The 24,120-nt window shown below is 42.5% G+C and overlaps 1 protein-coding gene across 5 annotated transcripts in view; it reads right to left on the bottom strand.

Annotated features, from left to right (window-relative positions):
* The window catches only part of mypn (myopalladin), a 284,569-nt gene that overhangs the window by 139,364 nt on the left and 121,085 nt on the right, over positions 1-24,120 (bottom strand). For 4 of the 5 annotated variants that reach the window (XM_059653169.1, XM_059653168.1, XM_059653170.1 and 1 more), the window contains 4 exons: positions 21,275-21,401; positions 18,951-19,022; positions 5,188-5,329; positions 2,618-2,641 (listed from right to left, as the gene is read on the bottom strand). In XM_059653169.1, coding sequence (XP_059509152.1) covers positions 2,618-2,641; positions 5,188-5,329; positions 18,951-19,022; positions 21,275-21,401 — 365 coding nt within the window. Of the gene's footprint in view, positions 1-2,617; positions 2,642-5,187; positions 5,330-18,950; positions 19,023-21,057; positions 21,149-21,274; positions 21,402-24,120 lie in introns of those variants that run through there. The other variant, XM_059653173.1, reaches the window with a different exon arrangement.

Here is a 24,120-nt window from a genome sequence, read left to right as displayed (position 1 = left end):
CCTAATCCCACAGGCTGCATAATGTGTCATGGCCAAGATTTTGTTTGGTTTTGTAAAACAAAATGCTTTCCTTGAAATTGTATCCATAGCTATTTCTAACCATGGAAACAAATACATCCTGCAATGACCACAGAGTGTAACTATTCAAAAAAGATGGCTCACCACCACCGTCTCGAGGCCAATTGGAAACTAGTAATACATGTCAGCAATACACAATCTCGAAGATGAATAATTTCTGTTTGAAAATGAGGTCATCTCTGGTAGTAACGCAAACAACTGACGTGACAATGGATTCTCTGTTCTTACATTGACCATTAGTCTCCTACTACTTCTTCTTAATTGCTGCCATCATTAGATGATTAGTGAACATTTTGTTTGTCCTTACCTCTAACACCCTCTGCTGTGTAAGAAACATTGCTACATCATTGCAATGTGAGGATTCTTGGTACCTTTGCTGTAAGTACCTCCAGGCCAGTGTGGGTTCCAGTGAAGCACATCAGCACATGTCTCAGCCTAAGCCCAAAGGCCATCAGTACTGCTGTAATGATGCGTTCCTCATGTAGATAAATGGAGAGGCTGCTTGTCAAGACTTTCAGTAAGAATTTGTCCAGATTAGGTTTGGGAGAGGGGGATGAGGGACTACCTTGATAATCAGCACATTGAGGTATCATTCTAACAACTACCGCATGTGCCAGTTGCCTGTGCAGCAGGCACACAGCACAATCATTAAACCAAATGGCCATGTCAGAAACAGCAGATGCAGACAAGTTCCTAATCCAGTCAGGTGGGTAGTCCACTGTCTGTCAGGGCCTCTCTGTACTATCAGCACAGGCACAGTCTAGTACAGTCATGAACTTGGGACGCTCACCAGGTAGGTAGGGGCTGGTACTGATGGTGTACACTGTGAGCTGCCTTCCCTGCCATTACTTGTCATTCTCCAGATGAAAATGCTTGGTTTGGTCTGGGTGCAGGGTGGGTGGATTCCTCCTGTATAGCCCAGATATAGCATGCCATACCATTTTGGCGTAAGAACAAGGCGATGTGATAGGTGCTGAAGAACTAGGGGAGGGGGAGAAGGTGATGTGATAGGTGCTGAGGAACCAGGGCAGGGGGAGCAGGTGATGTGATAGTTGCTGAGGAACCAGTGATCTGGAGCAGTTATCCAAGAAGAAAGATGAGAACATTGAGCTGGAGGAAGCTCTCCTTATCACTGACACAACTCAGCTGCTTTGGGCACCACAAGTAGACTGGACCTGAGTGATACCTAGTTCTAGTAGATGAGAAGACCAACATGGACGCTCAAGGTCAAGATGCCAGCTTGAAGGAAATACACATCCTCACTTATCTGCCTGTTGCAGATGCATTGCATTGCGGGGCTGAACTGCAGCCTGTTCCCTTTTGTTGGCTCATAGCGCCATAGAGTCCTACAGCACAGAGTCAGGCCCTTTGGCCCAAATAGGTCTATGCTAACCAAAATGGCCATCAACACTCATCCCATTTCCCTACACTTGGCCCATATCCTTCTAAACCTTTCCTATCCACATATTCATCCAAATGCCTTTTAAATGATGTCAATTTACCTGCCTCAACCACTTCAGCTGGCAGCACATTCCATATGCATATCACCGTCTGTGTAAAAAAGTTGCCCCTCAGGTTCTCATATATTCTTTCCCCTCTTACCTTAAACTGATGCCCTCTAGTCCTTGATTCCCAAATCCTAGGAAAAAGACTGGATATATTCACCCTTTCCATGCCTGTCATGATCTTATAGACTTCCATAAGATGTCTCCTGTCAATAAAAGTTTGGACTTATCTGAACGCTTGCTAGTATGTGATGTTCTCCTATTGAACGATGACAAGATTTTTCCAGTGGGCACTGGGGAAAGAGTAGTGGAGAATCAGACAGCGTCTTTAGATGGGATGCATCTAAGCACAGGTAAAGTGTGTGATTTGGTGATTAAACAGTGACATGGGTGAGAGAAGTTGAAAGGGAGTGTCAGCCATGCTGGCTATGTCCCATGTACATCATGGCTTTGAGGCTGCTGTGACATTGCACTGTCAGTAAGGGGAGATACCAGGTTGCCAGTACTCGTCTCTATGTGCACAGCGACATCTCAATAATTTCTTAATTAATGGCGGCTTGTGGTAATTCTCACAACAGTTTCCAACACTTACAAAAGGAGTTCATTTTGTAATATTCCAATTTGACTGACCACAAATCCTCATCAATTCTCACACAAGTGCATTCACAAGTGAAATTTCCTCGTCCAACCACCTGGCCAACAAATTTGCTTCTCATTGAAGAACTCTTGCTCCATACTAAGTTGCCAAGTTTGGATATAGGCTGCAGCTACAAAATAACTGCAGTGTTACTGAACATTGTATATCTTTAATAACCTCACTATGTTTACGTGATCTCAAATATTGCTGTAGCTCATCTGGCAGTAAATAACCAGCTTGCACTTCTAGAAAAGCTGAAGCTTGCTATGAGACTTGAGAAGAAAAAGACAGAATGAACACTTGCTTTTCTCCTTCCTCAGAAAAGCTTGTAAAACCTCTCCTTAAGGTTGGCTTTGCTGAAAAGGATGAGAAAGATTCAAAAGATGTGACCACTTACCAGCATCACTCATTGACCGTGGCTCTAAATAAACATCAGGATAACAGAAAAGGAAAATGGGAGAAAACATAAGTTAATTAGGATTTTTTATTGGAGAACGTTTACAAAAAAGTTGCATTTAATAACAGTCAAGGTCTATAACTGAAACTGGAGCTTTAGCACGTTTAAATTCAGCTGAACTTGCCAAGGATTTGGGAACAGTTTCAAGGCTGGAATTTTGAGACATAATTTCAAATCTTAACTTGACAATGTAAATGCAACTATTAAGCATGAAATGAAAAGTTACTACGAACAATGGTGAATATGAAATTAAAAGATTGTTGTTTTAAAAAGCTCATTTGGGCCACCAGCGTCCTTCAGTGAAGGAAATATCTAGTTAGTCCTGAGATTGACCTCTTTGTGATTCAGGACCCATAGGAATATGGTCAATTGTTAACTGCCTCTGAAATGACCTAGCAAGCTACCTAGTTCATTCAAACCACTGCAGATAGGCTAAGGAGAATAAAACTGGGCAGACCAATGAGCATTGACAGATACTCAATGCAAAGGTACACCCTACCTAATTAATCCTGCAAAAGTGCCCCTCATCAACTATTATTATATACTAAATATGGGAGAGATGGCGCACAAGCTATTGACAAAATGACTTGATGTAGTCATGTTCTTAGAATCATACCTCAGAGCCAATGTTCCAGACTTCTCTAGCACTATTCCTGGGTACATTCTACCTCACAGGCAGGTCTGATCTACTGGTGGAGTAGGATGCTCCAGCCAAAGCTCCTCCGCTCCACCTGTTCTTTTTCTTCTTTATTTTACTCCCTCTCTCCTCTCGGCCTCGGACACCCAACGTCCGACTCCCAGCCTCCGAAGCAGTCAGTGGAGATGCCAGCAGCTGGAGCAGGGACACCAGCGACCAGAGGCTGGAGTGGAAATGCCAGTGACCAGTAGCCACGGTGGAGATATCGGTGACCAGCAACAGAGCAGGATCCTGGTGATCAGTGGTTCGAATCGGGAATGTCAGTGACCAGCAGCACAGTGCAGAGCCTGGCTGTAACAGCCTGGTGGGTGAAGGTAGCCAGCTATCAGACCACATGGAGGTTCCCTGCAGTGGTCTGCTGTGGAGAATCTTTAGAGAGAGACTGTGATGTTTATCTTTTCAACTTTGCTTCTTGTTTTTCTGTGTATAGGTGTAATGTAACTTTGTTTTCTTCATTTCTTTATTCGGTAACGAAGGACCATACCTAGACACCTTCGTATCTTAGATGGTGCTGCAAGTGCCGACTTATAAACTTTTCACAATAATAATTTGAGAAGATGTGACAATAAAACCAATTCAATTCAATTCAGAGGTGGCTGCACAGTGATAGAGTCAGGAGGGAGTTGTTCTGTGAGTCTGATTTTGGGGCAGCATGGTGGCTCAGTGGTTAGCACTGCAGCCTCACAGCACCAGGGACCCGGGTTCAATTCCAGCCTCAGGTGACTGTCTGTGTGGAGTTTGCACATTCTCCCCATGTCTGCATGGGTTTCCTTCGGTTTCCTCCCACAGTCCAAAGATGTACAGGTTAGGTGGATTGGCCATGCTAAATTGCCCATAGCATTCAGGCAGGTGTAGATTAGGTAGGTTATAGGGGGGATGGGTCTGGGGCGGGCTGCTCCGAGGTTCGATGTGGACTTGTTCGGCCGAAGGGCCTGTTTCCACACTGTAGGGATTCTATGATTCTGCACTTTAGAAGTCATCAGGTCAAATAGGAAACTGCCCATCTGCAATCTGAGGCTAGTAAGGGTACACAGGCTGGGGAGACTTCAAAAGTCCAGCCCCTAGTGTGGCTCGGTAGCACCACTATTCACTGAGCTAGCTAGGACCTGAAGGACATATCTGCCAGCCTCGGCCAGCATCAAACGCTGGGAAAAACAACATGAAGGAAATACCCATCCTCAACAACTACTTGTTGCAGATGTATCCATTCGTGATAGATGTAGCATGTGTGGTCATCGCAGAGTGGTTGACATAATTCTATTTACACACTGACGAGGCCTTGTATTATGTTGTGTGATCTAGTCCCATGCTAAATAAGGCAGAGTTAGTAGTCCTAAAGAGGGGAGCCATGAGAGGTAGTAGGTCATCAGCAGCAGAATAATAAGATGATATCTAACCTCACAGCATTAAATAGATCTCTTTTTGTCATTACTAGTGCAGAAGACAAGGCTGGACCATCCAGCTCAGCCTTCTCTTCAAATTCCCCAGTCTTACAGGTGCCAATCTTCAACCAATATGATTGGTTCCACATTGGCTGAGCACACTGAAACACAAAGACTATGAGCAGCGGCAATATTCCCCTGCAATGTTGAAGGTTTATGCCTTTATGCCCCAAGTAAAATCATTCCATCACAGGTACAACCCTGGGATCTACTTATCAATGTGGACATTGCCCAAATATTTCTTGCCTGCAAATGGAACCTTATCTCTACCTGTTGAACTTTCTATAGAGACTTCCAATTAACACAATTCTAGAGAAGGTGTATTGGATTTGTTGTGTTAATTAGTCACCAATGTAACAACAGACACTCACTTTTCTGCAGGATTCGAAAATCAGGAGAATCTTCTATTAAAGTTTCCTCCCTGTACCATTCGATTTTTGGGAATGGTGATCCTTTAATTCGGCATTCCAACACAACCAGCTGCCCCTCTTTGGCTGTCACATCTTGCAATGGCTGCAAATCATGCACATATTAATTTGACAGCAATATTTCTTTCTTTGGCTAAGTACTTATATTCTCGCTTTGCAAAACAATATAAAAAGTACCCGAAATGCCCTTTACATATTTTAGTTCATAAGGTGCCTTTTAAATTTTGTCAGTATATCATCTGTTATTGTTCACAATGCGGACATGTGGAAGCGATAAATGTACTAAAAATTCCAATTTCTATTTAAATAAACACATGGAATGGATGGAGGAAATATTAGATTGATCATAAATAGTACAAGGTGATTGTACAAGACATAGATACATACACTGAGAAATAGCAACATCCTTGTACTTTAAGCTTTTTACCAAATTGCCTGAAAGCTTTTTTTGTTTTCAGATAGAATTTGCCACGGAAACACATTCGGTTTCATAGTACAAAGAACTAACTCACAGAGCTAATAAAATGTGAGGCTGGATGAACACCCAGGCCAAGCAGCATCTCAGGAGCACAAAAGCTGACTTTTCGGGCCTAGACCCTTCGTCAGATGCTGCTTGGCCTGCTGTGTTCATCCAGCCTCACATTTTATTATCTTGGATTCTCCAGCATCTGCAGTTCCCATTATCCCTAACTCACAGAGCTGCTGCATATATTATTGACTTGATAGTATGAAATCAAAGCTTCAAGAAAAGACATAACTTGCGAGTTAGTCATGAAGCTTTCAAAGAGCCAGTAAAAGTGATATCAAGACAATTCCAAACATTGGGAACGTAGTTATGCGTACATTTCAACTTTTACAAAAGTTTTTGCCAATGTGTATCGTTGGATTAATTTCATTCATTGAATTCAAAAGGTGTTTAAACTGAAATTGCAAGTTAGATATCAAGTCGGAAGTAGTTTCCTTATTCAAATTGGTCATTTTATTTGACAGTGTAGTGGACTGATCCTCAGGAGGACAACAGATTAATCTTTTATCCCACCCTCATTCTTTCTGTATATGAGAACAATGGAGTCCACTTAAGCTCGAGCATAAAATATTGAAGTGAGATTTCTTTTTCTCTGCAGCTGTTAAAATTAAATGTTGTGGCATTACTGTATGCAGCTATAATAGAAAGTATCAAGAAGCTCAACAACAATGTTAGGAGAACCCATTTGATTAGCACGCCATCCACTACTTTCAAAATTCACTCCCTTTAGCACTAATGGACAGTGGCAGCAGCATCTACATCTATGCACTGCAGTTACTCACCGTGCCCTCCCCGACTTCTAAACCATGATGCCTACCGCCAAGGACAACAACAGCAGATACATGGGAACTCCACCATCTCCAGGTTTCCCTCCAATCCTCACACCATCTGCATGTGCAGCCATATTCAGCCTCTAGGGCAAAATTCTTCTACTCTCTTACCAACATAACCAAGGCACAACTAAACAAGATGTTTTGTAGCATTTTGAGAAAATGGATCAACACCATCTTTTCAGAGAAGTTAGGGATGACCAATTAGTGCTGATTTTGCCACCGATGCTGTCATTCCAAGGAGTAATAATAAAAGAAATTTCCCATGCGCATCTCTTGGCTTGGTCTGCTGAACTGGTTTTGTTGGGTAAACCAATTGTGAATGTGCATTTTTTAATTCAAATAGAAGTAGTATTAATTCGCATAATTTCTGTTGCTTTGGAGGTCACCTTTTCTTCTCAGTTAGGTTCCTTTTATCCCAGTTTTTCCGCTTTTTATAGCAATCAAAGTTGTAACAAATGTCAAGGGTGGAAATTCCTTTCTAGATTCCAATAGCACCCATGATCTGGGTGAGGAAGATAAACGTAGGTACAATAATATTTACATTGCCCAGTCCAAATTGATTGGGCTCAACACTTGGAAGGTGTGATGCACTTTGGAAGAGGGAACAAGACAAGGGAGTTCTCAATGAATGGAAAGGCACTAGGATGTTCAGAGGAACAGAGCGATCTTGAAGTGTATGCCCACAGATCCCTGAAGGTGACAGGACAGGTTAATAGGGTATTAAGAAGGCTCATGGGACAGATGCCTTTGTCAGTTATGACTTAAATTATAGGAGCAGGTCATGTTGAAGATGTACAGAACTTTATTTAAGCCACAGTTGGAGTACTGTGAGCAGTTTCGGTCCCCACACAATAGGAAGGATGTCATTGCACTGGAGGGAGTGTAGGGGAGATTCCTTCGGATGCTGTCTGAGGCGGAGCATTTCAGTAATGATCAGAAGCTAGATAGGTTTGGGCTGTTTTCTTTACAGCACAGGAGGTTCAGGGGGGTCTGACAGAGATATATAAAATTATGAGGGGCATGAACATAGCGAATAGAAAGGCTCAAGGGCTAGGGGGCACACATTTAAAGTGAAAGGCAGAAGGTTTAGTGAGGAATTTGAGGTAATAAACATTTACCCAGAGGTTGGTAGGGTCTGTCATTCGCTGCCTGGGAGGTAAATCAAGGTGAGTAACCTCACAATCTTGAAAAAGTGCTTGGATGAGCACTTGCAATATCATAACAATTAAGGCTATGAACTTAGTGTAGACAAGTGGGGCCAGTGTAGGTAATAGTATATTTTTTGCAGTATTGACTTGATGGGCCGAAAGGCTTCTTTTGTACTGTATGATTTTGTGCATGTTACAACAGAGCTGCATTTGCTTCCTGTTTTATTGATGAACAGGAATTTCTCCAGCCTGATTGCTCACATAAATTAACTGTGTCGGGCATGACATGGTTGGTTATATGCCTCATCTCTGATTTACAAAGTTCTGGGCTCAAGTCCCACTCCAGGGTTTGGGCTGCTCTTTTGGATGAGACATTAGACTAAAGCTTGGGTGAATGCAACATCCTCTGTGTTACTATTTCTAAGCGATTGGGTAAGCATTCCAGGTGATTTTATCCCTAAACAATATCTCAAACAAAAGATGTATTTCATTGCCAATACAGTATTTTGAGACTTCCAGTAATCGTTGAAAGCACTATATTACTTTGTATCATTACATTCTAGAGAATACCCTTTGCATTTATTATCAAATTATGTATGACTGAAGTTCAGAAAGTGAAAGAAGGCCTCATTGTATTTGCTGTGATATTACAGTCATCACATCAATCTCCTTAATCTTACAGAAAGTTGATTAATCAGTATTATGATACAATTAAACGAATATAGTGTTTTTTTTCATGCAATATCATAAAAAATATAACTCTCAAACAGCTTGCAATTCTATTTAATATTATCTCTTTGAACATGAAACATATGATCAGGCTTAAGCTTGTTAGTTCCTCAAACCTGACCATTTCGCCAGTTAATTAAATTAACTGATCTCTACCTGCCTTTGCCCCATGTCCCTTGATAATCTTAACAAACATAAATCAGGTTTTCCGAACATTTTATGTGGAAACGAACTTCTGGTTATCTCTGCTAAGTGACCTACCTCAAGTATTAGGACTCCCCTTGCTTTGGATTACTCCACCAGAGAAAATACATTTGTGTATTTACCCTTCATTTTCTATTTCTCAACCAGATCACCACATAATCCTCTCAATGCAAGCAATATTCCAGTTACCTGTCTTACAAATTAACCCTTCAAGTTCTGTTTTATTTTGGTGAATGTGTTTTGTACTCCCTCCAAATTCAATTTATCAATATATGGGGTAGGCACAGTGGTATTGTCTATCTTTTTATTATTCTTTCACAGGACTTGGGCGTCGCTGGGCTTAGCAGCATTTATTGCCCATTCCTAATTGCCCTTGAGAAGGTGGTGGTGAGCTGCCTTCTTGAATCACTGCAGTCCTCCTGCTGTGGGTTGACTACACTACCATTAGGGAGGGAATTCCAGGATTTTGATTCAGAGATACCGAACGAACAGTGATATATTTCCAATTCCAGATGGCGAGTGGCTTGGAGTTCAACTTGCAGGTGGTGTTACTCCCATGGATCTGCTGTCTTTGTCTTTCTAGATGGAAGTGGTCGTGGGTTCGGAAGGTGTTGCCTGGGGAACTTTGGTGAATTTCTGCATTGCATCTTGTAGATAGTACACACTGCTGCTACTGGGCAGTGGTGTTGGAATTTTGTGGATGTGGTGCCAATCAAGTGGGCTGTTTTGTCCTGGATGGGTTTTGTTGTTGGAGCTGCACCCATCTAGGCAAATCGGAGTATCCCATCACACTCCTGACTTGTGCCTTGTAGATGGTGGACAGGTTTTGGGATCAAGAGGTGAGCTACTAGCTGTAGTATTCCCAGTCTCTGACTTGCTCTTGTAGCTAATGTGTTTATTTGGTGACTCCATTTGAGCTTCTGGTCAGTGGTAACACCAAGGATATTGATGGTGAAGGATTCATCAGAAATAACATCAGTGAATGTCAAATGGTGGTGGTTAGATTGTTTCTTATTGGTGATGGTCATTGCCTGGCATTTGTGTGGTGTGAATGTTTCTTGCCACTTGTCAGCCCAAGCCTGGATATTGTCCAGATCTTGTTACATTTGAACATGGGCTGCTTCAGTATCCGAGGAGTAGCGCATGGTGCTAAACACTGTGCAATCATCAGTGAACATCTCCCCTTCTGACAAAGAGAACAAAGAACAAAAGAGAAGTACAGCACAGGAACAGCCCTTCGGCCCTCCAAGCCTGTGCCGATCATCATGCCCTGGCTAAACTAAAACAAACTTGCCCTTATTCGGTCCGTATCCCTCTATTCCCTCCCTATTCATGTGACCATCCAGATGCCTCTTAAATGTCGCCAACGTGCCTTCTTTCACCACTTCCTCTGGCAGTGCATTCCAGGCTCTTACCACTCTCTGTGTGAAAAACTTCCCTCACACATCTCCCTTAAACTTCTTCCTTCTCGCCTTGAACCTGTATCCCTTGCAATTGAAACTTCAACCCTGGGAGAAAGCCTCTGACCATCCACCCTATCTATGCCTGTCATAATTTTGTAGACGTCTGTCAGGTGTCCTCTGCCAAAGTGCTTCCAGTGAAAACAATTCTAGTCTTTTTAGCCTTTCTTCAGAGCCAGTGCCCTTGAGACTGAACAATATCCTGGTGAACCCTCCCTGTAATCTCTCCAAAGCTTCCACCTCCTTCTTGTAAAGTGGTGACCAAAATTGCACATAATACTCCAAATGCGGCAAACGTTTTGTATAGCTGCAACATGGTTTACCAAGTCTTGTACGCCATGCCATAAAACCATAAGATTAGATTAGATTACCTACAGTGTGGAAACAGGCCCTTCGGTCCAACAAGTCCACACCGCCCCTTGAAGCATCCCACCACACCCATCCCCCTATAACCCACACACCCCTGAACACGATGGACAACTTAGCATGGCTGATCCACCTCACCTGCACATCTTTGGACTGTGGGAGGAAACCAGAGCACCCAGAGGAAACCCACGCAGACACGGGGAGAATGTGCAGACCCCACACAGACAGTCGCCCGAGGCTGGAATCGAACCCAGGTCTCTGGCGCTGTGAGGCTGCAGTGCTAACCACTGAGCCACCGTGCCGCCACAGGACACAGGAGTGGAAGTAAGGCCATTCGGCCCATTGAGTCCACTCTGCCATTTAATCATGGCTGATGGACATTTCAACTCCACTTATCCTCACTCTCCCCATGGCCTTTAATTCTTTGCAAGATCAAGAAATTATCAATCTCTGCCTTGAAGACATTTAATGTCCCGGCCTCCACTGTGCTCCGTGGCAATGAATTCCACAGCCACTGAAGGCAAGCATCCCTTCTTACTTACTTTGGCCACCTGTGTTGCCTTTTTTAGGGAACTGTGGACCTGCACCCCCAGGCCCATCTGTATACTAATGTTCCTAAGGGTTCTGCCATTTACAGTATAATTCACATCTAAATTTAATCTTCCAAAATACATCACCACTTTTGTCTGTATTAAACTCCATCAGCCATTTCTGTGCCCAGTTGCCAATCTATCCAAACCCTGTTGTATCATTTCACAATCGTTGGTGCTATCAGCAAGTCCACTAACCCTTGTGTCATTTACAAATTTGCTAACCAGACCACCCACATTATCCTCCAGATCACTGATATACACTACAAACAGAGGACCCAAGATTGATCCCTGTGGAACACCACTAGTTACTCGTCTCCATTCTGAAAAACACCCTTCCACCGTTACCCTTTGTCTTCTACGACCATGCCAGTTTAGTAACTGTTTAGCCAGCCTACCTCAAATCCCATGTGATTTTAGTTTTTGTACCAATCTGCCACGTGGAGTTTTATCAAATGCCTCAAGACAGTCTACATAAACTACATGCACAGCTTTTCCTTCAATTATCTTTAACACCTCTTCAAAAAATTCGATCAGGTTCAATCATTCCTCGTACAAAACCATCTGCCTGTCACTAACTAGTCCATTTTCTTCCAAATGTGTGTATATACTGTCCCTCAGTATCTTCTCCAAGAGGTTCCCCACCACAGATGTCAGATTCACTGGTCTATAATTTCCTGAATTATCCCTGTTTCCTTTCTTGAACAAAGGAGCAATATTGGCTAAATTCCAGTCCTCTGGAACCTAATCTGTGGTCAAAGAGGATGTGAAGTTATCTGCTATTGTCCCAGCTATTTCTTACCTTGCCTCTCGCAGCAACCTGGGATAGATCCCTTCTGGCCCTGGGGACTTGTCTACCTTACTGCAGCTTAGGATACCCGAAGCTTCCTCCTTTAATATACTGACGTTCTTTAGAGTATTCACACACTGGTCCCTGACCTTAATGTCAGTCATGTCCTTCTCCTCGGTGAATATCGATGCAAAATAATCATTAAGGATTTCTCCCACTTCCTGTGGCCCCATGTATACCTTCCCTGCTTTGTCCTTGAGGGGGCTACTCTTTCCCTTGCTACCCTCTTTCTTCTAATATGAAGCCTTGAGATTCTCCTTGACTCTGTTTGCTGAAGACATTTCATGGCCCCTTTTAGTTTTACAAATTCTGTGTTTAAGTTCTTTCCTAATTTTTTTCTATTCCTTGAGGGATTTGTTAGTTTGTAGCTGCCTCGACCTTACCATGGAGTGAAAGTCATTGATAAAGCAGCTGAAGATCATAGAATCAGAAACCCTACATTGTGGAAACAGGCAATTCAATCCATTGAATTCACACTGACCCTCTGAACAGCATTCCATTTAGACCCACTGCTATACCCTACCCCTGTAACTCTGCATGTCCATGGCTAATCCATCTAACCTACATATCCCTCAACACCATGGCCAATTCACCTAGCCTGCACAAGTTTGGACAATGGGAGGAGACCGGAGCACCCATAGAAAATCCATGCAGAGATGGGGAGAATGTGCAAACTCACGCAGACAGTAGCCCGAGGTTGGGATTGAACCTGGCTCCCTGGTGCTGTGAGGCAGCAGTGCTAACCACAGAGCTACCATGGCACAAGGCACTGGGGCCTAGGACACTACCCTGCGGAACTCCTGCAGAACTGAGATGACTGGAGCTGAGATGACTGATCTCCAACAATCGTGGCCATCTTCCTATGTCCCAGTTATGACTCTAACCAGCAGGCTGTTTCCCACCTGATACCCAAGGGTTCCAGGTTTGACTTGTAATCCAAAGACCCAGGCAATGTTCTGGGGACCTGGGTTTGAATCCCAACATAGTACGTGGCTATGAATTAAATAAATATCCTGGAATTAAAAGACTAATGATTTAATATGGTTTAATGATGTCATAAAAACACATTTGATTCACCTAGTACGTCTTATCAAAAGAAGTTGCTATCCTTATTAGTGCTACACGCGAATCCAGGCTTTTAGCTGGCCTCTGAAATGGCCTAGAAAGCCACTTCATGGCTAAATGAAACCAGGCAGATCGTCTGGTGTTGGCTAAGGCACCGGAAATGACAACAGCAAATTCAGCATTGTTGACATTCGTTGCTATCATCTGGAGACTAAACTGTGTGTCTCACAGACTGACATACTTATACTCAGGCAATCACATTGCACACTATGTATGAGACAACACATTCACCATCCCTGAGGAACGGCATTGTGGTACGGACTCAGGTGGGAGCTGCCCGAGGGGTCCAACATTGACTCTGAACCTTTTGAAATCTCATTGCAATGGGTCAAACATGAGCAAGGAAACCCCCTACTGATAGCAGCTTCCCTGCCTCTTCAGCTGATGAATCAGTAATCCTCCATGATAAAGCCACCAGGAGGAGGTACAGAAGTACAGAAGACACTCTGAAACTTCAACGTCCACCACCAAGAGTTGCTCAGCAGCAGTACTTCTGATTGAGCTGGTTGGGCCCTAAAGATCATAGTGGCTTGGCCAGGTCTGTGACAGGTGGTGAGGGAACCAACAAGTGCGAAAAATATACATGACCTTACTAATCCATCAGCTGCATGAATCTGCTATGACAGCATCAGTAAGAATGGCCACTGCACTTTTCTTTGGAGATGAAGTCCCATCTTTGTGTTGAGAATACCTAATGTCATGTTGTGTGGTACAAAATTGCAGTGCTAAATGGGATAGACTTCAAACAGATCTAGCAACTCAAGCCTGGGCATCCACGAGATGCTGTAGGCCATCAGTAGTAGCAGAATCATATTTCAACACAATCTACTACCTTACAATCCAGCGTATCTCCCACTCTACCTATCAAACCAGGGGATCACCCTTGGTTCAATGGAGAGTGCATCAGGTCATGCCAGGAGTAGCACCAAGTATACCTAAAAACAAGGAGTCGAACTGGGGTGAAGCTACCAAACAGGCCGACTTGTGTGCCAAATAGCATTCGCAGCAAGTGACAGCCTGAGCTAAATGATTCCACAGCCAATGAATGAGACAAAAACTCTGCAGACCTGTAACATCCAATCATAAATTGTGGTGGACAATTAAACATCACACTGGAGGAGGAGACTCAACCGGCCTAGCCCATCGGTAGGAAAAACAAAGCTGAAATATTTGCAAAAATCTGCATCCAGGAGTGCTGAGTGGATGAACATAGAACATAGAACATAGAACAGTACAGCACAGAACAGGCCCTTCAGCCCACAATGTTGTGCCGACCATTGATCCTCATGTATGCACCCTCAAATTTCTGTGACCATATGCATGTCCAGCAGTCTCTTAAATGACCCCAATGACCTTGCTTCCACAACTGCTGCTGGCAACGCATTCCATGCTCTCACAACTCTCTGCGTAAAGAACCTGCCTCTGACATCCCCTCTATACTTTCCACCAACCAGCTTAAAACTATGACCCCTCGTGCTAGCCATTTCTGCCCTGGGAAATAGTCTCTGGCTATCAACTCTATCCATGCCTCTCATTATCTTGTATACCTCAATTAGGTGACCTCTCCTCCTCCTTTTCTCCAATGAAAAGAGACCGAGCTCAGTCAACCTCTCTTCATAAGATAAGCCCTCCAGTCCAGGCAGCATCCTGGTAAACCTCCTCTGAACCCTCTCCAAAGCATCCACATCTTTCCTATAATAGGGCGCCCAGAACTGGACGCAGTATTCCAAGTGCGGTCTAACCAAAGTTTTATAGAGCTGCAACAAGATCTCACGACTCTTAAACTCAATCCCCCTGTTAATGAAAGCCAAAACACCATATGCTTTCTTAACAACCCTGTCCACTTGGGTGGCCATTTTAAGGGATCTATGTATCTGCACACCAAGATCCCTCTGTTCCTCCACGCTGCCAAGAATCCTATCCTTAATCCTGTACTCAGCTTTCAAATTCGACCTTCCAAAATGCATCACCTCGCATTTATCCAGGTTGAACTCCATCTGCCACCTCTCAGCCCATCTCTGCATCCTGTCAATGTCCCGCTGCAGCCTACAACAGCCCTCTACACTGTCAACGACACCTCCGACCTTTGTGTCGTCTGCAAACTTGCTGACCCATCCTTCAATTCCCTCGTCCAAGTCATTAATAAAAATTACAAACAGTAGAGGCCCAAGGACAGAGCCCTGTGGAACCCCACTCACCACTGACTTCCAGGCAGAATATTTTCCTTCTACTACCACTCGCTGTCTTCTGTTGGCCAGCCAATTCTGTATCCAAGCAGCTAAGTTCCCCTGTATCCCATTCCTCCTGACCTTCTGAATGAGCCTTCCATGGGGAACCTTATCAAATGCCTTACTGAAGTCCATATACACCACATCCACAGCTCGACCCTCATCAACCTTTCTAGTCACATCCTCAAAAAACTCGATAAGGTTTGTAAGGCATGACCTACCCCTCACAAAGCCGTGTTGACTGTATTTGATCAAGCCATGCTCTTCCAGATGGTCATAAATCTTATCCCTCAGAATCCTTTCTAACACCTTGCAGACGACAGACGTGAGACTTACCGGTCTATAATTGCCGGGGATTTCCCTATTTCCTTTCTTGAAGAGAGGAATTACATTTGCCTCTCTCCAGTCCTCAAGTACGACTCCAGTGGAGAGCGAGGATGCAAAGATCTTCGCAAGTGGCGAAGCAATTGCATTTCTCGCTTCCCAAAGCAGCCGAGGACAAATCTGATCCGGGCCTGGCGACTTGTCAATCTTAATGTTTGACAAAATTTTCAGCACATCAGCTTCCTCTATCTCTATCCATTCCAGCATGCACACCTGCTCTTCAAAGGTTTCAATGGTCCATTTCAGCTCTACCAGAGGACCTCAGCATCTATAATTTGGTTCATCTCTGTGTAATATCAAGAAATGGTTGGAAGCACTGTATATGGTAAAGGCTATAGATCCTGAAAACATTCTGGCAACAGTATTGAAGACCTGTATTCCAGAAATTGCAACGCCCCCCACCCCGAGCAAAGTTGCTATCACCCCATCAGTCTACTCTCAATCATCAGTAAAGTGAAGAGAAGAGTCATCAACGGTGCTATCAAACAGCACACGCTCAGCAATTATCTGCTGACTGGTGCTCAGTTGGATTCTGCCAGGGACACTCTGCTCTTGACCTCATTACAACTTTGGTTCAAAGATAAACAAAAGAACTGAATTCCAGAGATGAGGTGAGAGTGAGACCCTTGGCATCAAAGTTGCATTTGCCGGACTGTGACATCAAGGAACCCCAACAAAACTGGAGTCAATGGGAACAGGGAAAATGCTCTCCACTGGTTGGAGTCATACCTGATACATAGGAAGATGATTGTGGTGGTTTGAGGTTAGTCATCTCAGCTCCAGGACATCTATGCAGGAGTTCCTCAGGGTAATGTCTTAGACACAGCCATCTTCAGCTGCTTCATCAATGACCTTTCCTCCGACATAAGATCGGAAGTGGGAATGATCACTGCTGATGGCACAAAGTTCAGCACCTTTTGCAATTCATTAAACACCGGAGCAGTGCATGTCCAAATGCAGCAAGACCTGGACAACATTAAGGTTTGGGTTGAAAAGTGACAACTAACATTCACATCTCACAAGCAACAGGGGAAAATCTAAACATCTCTCCCTGGCGTTCAACGGTATTACTGCTATTAGTTCCCCAACTATCAACACCTTGAAAGTGAAGTGGCCTAGCCATGTACAAGAGCAAGTTAGAGATTAGGAATCCTGCAGCGAGTAATTCACCTCCTTACTGCCCAAAGCCTGTCCAGTCTGCAAGGCACAAGACGAAAGTTTGATGGAATGCTCCCCTCTTGCATAGATGGGGGAAGCTCCAACAACATTCAGGATGCTTGACACCATTCAGAACAAAGTGAGATAGAAGTCAACATTCCGTTTGTATTTTGATCCTATTTCGTGCTTTTCTGCACAACTTCTTGTGAGTCATGCATGTGAACAGTATAAAAATTACATTAAATAACGTTTCTTGATCTTTTTTCTGATGGCCTAACTCTAATGTCCTCTTAATTTTAATCCATGAGTTGTAATTTCTCAACATTACGATATTCAAATTTTTCTTTTACTAATCTAGCAACTGTTGTATTTATTATCTTTGAAATTGAGTTATTTAATATGCAAGTTCTTCAAAACACAGATTTAATAAAATAAATTCCTCTAATTTCCAGGCTTTCAGGATACCTTTTAAATCCAACTGGGTCAGTTTGTGTTTCATCTACTTTCTGAATCTATTTTGGACTGGTTCAATGAATGTAGTTTCTCTCTTCACAGAACTATTTATTAGCATGGATGGCATTTATTCATTTGGAGAACAGAAAAGTTCATCCCTTTAATACTTATACCCTACAGCTGAATTCAATAAAAATCTGCAAGTAAGAGTCCTGGGGTGACCATGAATCCATTGTTGATTGTTGGAAAATCTCATCCGGTTCACTAATGCACCTTAGGGAAGGAAACTACCATCCTCACCTGGTCTGGCCTACATATGACTCCAGAACCACAGCAATGTCGTTGACTCTTAACTGTCCTCTGGGCAATTAGGGATGGGCTATAAATGCTGGCACAGCCAGCGATATCCTACATCCTGTGAATTAGAATAAATGTGAAGACTACCATGGGGATCAGCCAATGGTAAAATCCAGACACCCCAATTTTTTCACGCCAACAGAAACAAATTCCTCATTATTCCTGCTGCTCCAACCTCCTTCAGAGTGTATGCTGGTCAATATTATTAATTAGACTTACTTGTGGAATAAAATGTTGTACAAGAAAGAGGAAACACACCAACCCTGATTTGTCCATCTTTGGTGTTCAGGCCTCCTCTTTCAATATCCCTGTGTCACAATCTCTAGTTAGAGCAGGAAGCTAAAAATGAAGTTAGCTGGCACTACTCACAGCACAAAATAATGCACACTGTTAATCGGGGGAGACTGTTGGGGCAGCAATTAATTTTGTTGGATTGGATTTGTTCTACATGGTTACTACTGAAGCCCAAGTCTTCAGTGCTGAAGCCAGGATGTTGTCAGAGCCCGTAGCCCTTGCCTCAGCTATCTTATTGTATCATCCAGGGTAAATCAAATTGACTAAAGCGTTGCATCTGTAATGGTGAGTAACTTAGGCAGAGTCTGAGATGGGACATACACTTGACATTTTTTTGGATGAAGATGGCTGTAAATACTTCATTTCTTTGTTTTGCACTGACGTGCTGGGCTCCCCTATCCCTGAAGATAGGGATATTTGTAAAGCCACCTCTTCCTCTAAGTTTTTTAAGCATCCAAACTTTCATGAAGCGATGCGACAAGACAGCAGAGCTGCGATTTGATCCATTAGTGTAAGGTTATGTAGTTCGATCCATTGCATGCTGCTTCTGCTTTATGTATACAATCCTGTTCTGCAGGTTCACTGCATTTTCCTTGCCATAGTGCTGATCCCAGGATTGAATCCTAGCTTGATGGTAATGGCAGAGTGAAGGATATGCTGGTTCGTGAGGTTACAAATTGTACTTAAATAAATTCTGTTGCTGCCGATGGCCCACAGCACCTCAAAAGGTGCTCAGTTCTGAGCTGCTAGATTTGTTCTATTCCATTTTGCACAATAGAGGTACCACAAAATGTGGGGAGGTGAGCAGGCAAAAAACATCTGGACTGTTCTGTAGGAACAATTCTTGAGCCTATTAGAAAGCTGACAGCAGCTTGATGTCTGAAAAATATGACAGTTTTATCATTGCAAACTTTGCCACATGGTTTGCACATAAATTGCCCCACCCATAGTTTATAGATCAGTTTATCAATCAAGTAAATCATTCCTTAAAATTACAATACCTTTGTAAAAACTGGAGCAGCCATGAGGGGTAGTCCGTCCAATCCCTGCAATAAACTTGTTGGGCTTTGTATCTAGTGGAAAAATAATATAGTTTTATCCATCCTCAGAAAGAAAAAAATTATTGGCAGAAGTTAAAACAAGAAAAATGTACAGTCTGGAAATGCACAGCAGATCCAATTGCATCTGGAAAGAGAACAGACAAGGTTAATGTTTCAGGAGCTGCAACCATTTTCCTCATCCTGTGGCCCTCACTGGGGAGATCCATTCTGATGGACTCTGTTTGAGTGAGTCATTATGTTGCAGCCCCATCTCATACTGACTGTTCTTTTAAACCATGGTTTCTTTTTATACAGTAACATAAATTAAGCAGCATAGACTTATTTTACTTGAAGAGTTCAAACAGATCAATTAAGAGCTTAAACTGACAGATAACTGTGTGCAACTCAAACACAGTTGCAGTCCTGCTAGTGTGTTTTCTGCTTGATAGCACATGGCCATTACTCAGATGTTTTACATCCTAGTATTTGGCTCATTAGCATATCAATCTGTATAAGCAACATAGCTATCAAAGCACTAAAATCAGTTCCCCTTCAAAGGTGTTTGTCAGCTCGGTAGATCCTATGAATTCTGAGGAACAGCAAATACTCAAAATACTTTATTGTTTTTACTCTTTACAGATGCTAGCAGAAATGTGCTTGTGGCAGTTTTTGTATTTCTTTATTTAAATAGGTCTTTGTTTCATTTCTCAGCATGTTGTAATGTGCACCTCTGTCTCCATCGTAAAAATTCACTGTCATTAGAAAGAAATATTGTAATTGCTTTCATCACAAAAATGAGGGGAAAAAAATTATCCCTCTACACTTAGCAAAATGTAGCACAATACAATTTGGGAATTGTTTGTGCTAAATTTCCACCCAACGACTTTGAAACAGGAGCATCCTTAGGTTTGTAATAACCAATTAGCATCAATTCATTACAGGTTTCAGAGCCCATTAGTATCAGTTTACTTATGAAAAAGATTGCAATTAATTGTTTTCCACAAAATTAATCTGTCCTAAAATTAAGTTGTCAGTAAGTCCCAAACGAGGATTATTTTTAAATGAGTGTAACATTAAATTTAAAGGGAAGAATCCTCTGCACATAATCCTTGCCAGAACCTCGGACCATTTTCGGCTGGGGAACCTGATTTATTAATGAGTAGATTTAGCTGTGGCTCTTTCATTCAATCATGGAATTATCATGCCATGTTTGGGTTACCCGAAGTGTTAAGGAACGTGAAGAAGGTGGATTGGGGGGTGAGGGGGTGGTGGGAAGAAGTGGTGCACAGGGAATGTTGTGATGAAGAATTTATAATTCAAGGTAACGCGGTGTTGGTTATGAGGGATCATTTGCACTTAAGGCTGCAAAAATTACAGAGATGGGGAGGAGTCCTGGGATGGCTGCTCCCCAGGGCTCTCATTCTCACATGGAAACCTTGCTGTGAGATCTGAGGGGCTATTGTGGGGAATGGTCTTCTGAGGAAGGGAGGAAGAAGACAACTTCTCTAATCAAACAGGTGTGAAAGGAAGTGACCAAAGAAGATGACAGCAGGAGTTTGGTCCCTCCAGCCTGGATGTAGTGTATCCAGTACATCAGGAAGGTAGGAAAGGTAGGTGACAACACTTTCAGGTGCCTTTTCAAGCAATTTTCTGCGCAACATGATTCTGGGCCATGCATCTTGCATTCCTACCCTGTGAGCACCTTATATTCCCATCTAAACTGCCAACAGTACCACTCATCCTCATTCTATTGTAACTCACTCAATCATGTCTCATAGCTGTCCTTTCCTCCTCTACATGCAAATTACTACAAACTCACATAGGTCTCTGCCTTCTCTCCCTGCAGAAGGTGGCAACAGCAGAGAACCAGTAGATAGGGGCAGAATATTGTTGGGTAGGTATGGCCCTACAGACACAAACACCTTATTAGCTGCTGGGAATATGTGCCCGCTGGTTCCTCTATAGAGATCTTGTTTTAGAAGGTTGTAACTGAGAACCACCACAACAACCTGGGCTTCCCGGGATCACAGAAAAACAGAAAAGAACAATGTAATGTTAAGATCCTGACCTGACCCGAACTCTGTTTCACAGAATTTGGTTATTCACACGCACGAACAGCAGCCTCAACTCGACTAGGAAAATTCTCACCAAAACATTGAAAGGTGTTTGAGCTTGAGGGAAAAAAGGACAAGGGAACATGGGAATTGAGCTGAAAAGTAGAACTGGTTACAGAACTTCAATTCAAGAGCCAGCATAAAGAAGACAGAGCTTTGTGTCAACAATACCTGCTGAAGTGGTCGCACTGGAGCCTGTTTGACTGTAGGTTGTGACTGGTGAAACTCTGACTGAACTGTTGCAGGATTGGAGGGAGGAGGCGAAGTTGCAACAGTAATGTCAATCTTATCCTGAACCCTGTTTGTAAGATACGATACAATTAAACACAATGCCTCCTGACTCACAATTTTTAGTCTTACATAATCTGAAATTTAAAAAGCATTGACTAAAAGCTAAAATCTATACACTTTTTCACACATTATGAACAATTGCAGCACTATTGAAATATGATTGAAATGGGGTAACATTACTTTGTTTTCCCTGAGATGGATTTGTACCTTGGAATGTACACTTACGATTTTCTTTATAAAGTGTACACTTGTCTGTAATTAGCTACCATTCTGACCGACACTAATACAGAAGATATTACAAAAGTAAAATACAGTCAGGTGTTGAAAATCTGAAATAAAAGCAAAATGCTGGAAATATTCCACAGGGTTGGGAGCATCTTTAGAGAAATCAACAGAATTAACAGGCAACACTTTCTGAAAGTGTGCAAAAACGCAGTGGAAGTCTGTAGAACTATAAAACCGTCGAGTAATTTCACACCCAAAATTCTGCATTTTTCTGTCATTATATTATTAGTGCTATCTGACTGCTTCCACAACAAAATCAAAGTGGGGGACTTGTAAGTTCAAAATTTGACAGACAGCTTCAAGCTGTTTCAAAGGATTAGCTGTGTTTGATGACGAGTTATGGATGCGAATGTTTGTTTTTATAAGGGGTTATATATTGAAGTGACTCAATCACATTGAATGGTCTTTTATCAATTTTTTTTGAAATTTAATGAAGTTTGTAACAAAATATTTAATGTTACTTCGTTTCTTTCATTAATCTCCTAAGGCCTGTCCATGGTGGATAGTGGGTAAGTTGGCATTGAGGTTTTAAGAGCAAAGGGTGGAGGGTTGGCATCGGTTGGTAGAGTAGAGGAGGCTAATGGTTTGCATGATTTGGCACTATGTTGATACAGGGGTTTGAAAGGGCCATGGGGTTGAGTGGTGACAAAGGCTGGCAGGGGAGGTTCTGAAGATCCATTTGAGATGGGCCCCTGGTGGCTATCAGCTGATTTCCACTGATGGGGATGATAAGTGAGTGCTAGATTAGGGAATTTTTCAATGCTGGCCTGTTGGTCTTCTCAGGTAAGGAAGAAATTTCCTTGTGAGCTTGTGTCAGGTAAAAACAGAAGTGACAGGAGTAAGCTGGAGCATTAGCAGAAGCCAGGCAGACTGACCAAAATCCTTTGTTCGTTTCTGCAGCATTGGCTAGAATTTGCATCGCACTGCTAGAAACCAAAGAGGGCAAGCTGGATAGCAGAAGTCGGTGGTAAAGAGCAATCTAGGTGCCCTGGTACATGAATCACAAATGTAGCATACAGGTCCAGTAAATTGAGGAAGGCAAGTGGAATCTTATCATTTACTGGAGGGAGAATGAAACATAAAACTAGGGAAGTTTTATTACAGCTGTACAGTGCCTTGGTAAGTCAATATCTGGAATACTGTGTTTTTTGTACAATTCTGCTTTCCTTGTTTGAAAAAAATACAATTTTTTTAGAAGCAGTTCAGTGGAGGCTCACTCATCTCATTTCTGGGATCAAAGTCGTATGAGAAAGGTTAAACAGCCTAGACCTAGTCGCATTGGAGTTTAGAAGAACGATAGGTTATTAAAGCAGAGAAGGCCTTGAGGAGACTGAATAAAGTGGATGATGGGAGGGTGTTTCCTACTGTTAGGAGATTAAAACTAAGGAACAGAGTTTAAAAAGAGATTTCCTTTCGAAGAGATGAGGGGTTTTTTTTTCCTCAAGGGGTTGTTTGATCGTGAAATTCTTCCTTAGAGGGTCATGGAGGCTGGATTAAAAATGGGTTCAACTTTTGGTAGACAAAGGAATCAAGGGTTATGGGATACAGACAGGAAAGGAGAGCTGAAATCACAACTGACCAGCCAGGCTCTTATTGAATGGTAGAATAGGCTCAAAAGATACAAACGGCCTACTCCTGCTCTTAAATGCTAATGTTCCTAGTTGGCACCTTATTCGGATAGCAATACGTGTGTAAAGCTAGATAAAGGATGTTGGCGGGGTTTCGTACAGCTCAGGGTAGTGAAATTGATTCCCGTCTAATAATAAGAAATGCCTAAGACCTAAAAGAACACGGGAATAGGTCATGGATATTTCAGAGTTAATTTGGAGTGAATTGATTGTATAAATATGGGGAGCTAGTAATTAGTTTTGTGTGAGCTTGGTGGTGCGTGGTGAACTGAAATAAAGCTCCTACTGAAATTGTGGATTTAATCTCTGTTTAAATACAGTGATCTTGTGAACAACATTGGTAGTAAAGTTGGCTAAGTCAAACAGTAAAATTTGCTGAGCATTAGCCTTATGACCAGCGGAAAAATGGAGTTACAACAGTGAACTGGGATGATTCTTTATGCAAAGCGGAATCAAAGGTGTGGCCTTTGCATATTCATCATGACAGTAGAACAAGAAGCAAAGTTTTTTTTTCAGAATTGGAACCTTTTAATTTGAAAACAGATTACAAATGATGCCTGGGCTTCAGGGGTTAAATTATAACGAGTGTTTTCACAAATTTGGTAGGTTATAATCCATTTCAGCTATTTTTTTGGTAGAAATCTTAAAGTTTCATCCTTAATAAGTGATCGGCTCCAGTTTGGGCATGGGCTACAATTAGTTCTAGTTTCTCAGAGCATTTGAATGCCTTGCATGAAGGCAGAATAAGTACATTAAAGCCAAAGTCGCAAAGAAGTTGACAAATCTCAAGGTACAAGATAAGACCATTAAAAA

Source organism: Stegostoma tigrinum, chromosome 20 (assembly GCF_030684315.1).
Source record: "Stegostoma tigrinum isolate sSteTig4 chromosome 20, sSteTig4.hap1, whole genome shotgun sequence".
Taxonomy (NCBI): domain Eukaryota; kingdom Metazoa; phylum Chordata; class Chondrichthyes; order Orectolobiformes; family Stegostomatidae; genus Stegostoma; species Stegostoma tigrinum.
This window is presented reverse-complemented; position numbering and strand designations above follow the sequence as displayed.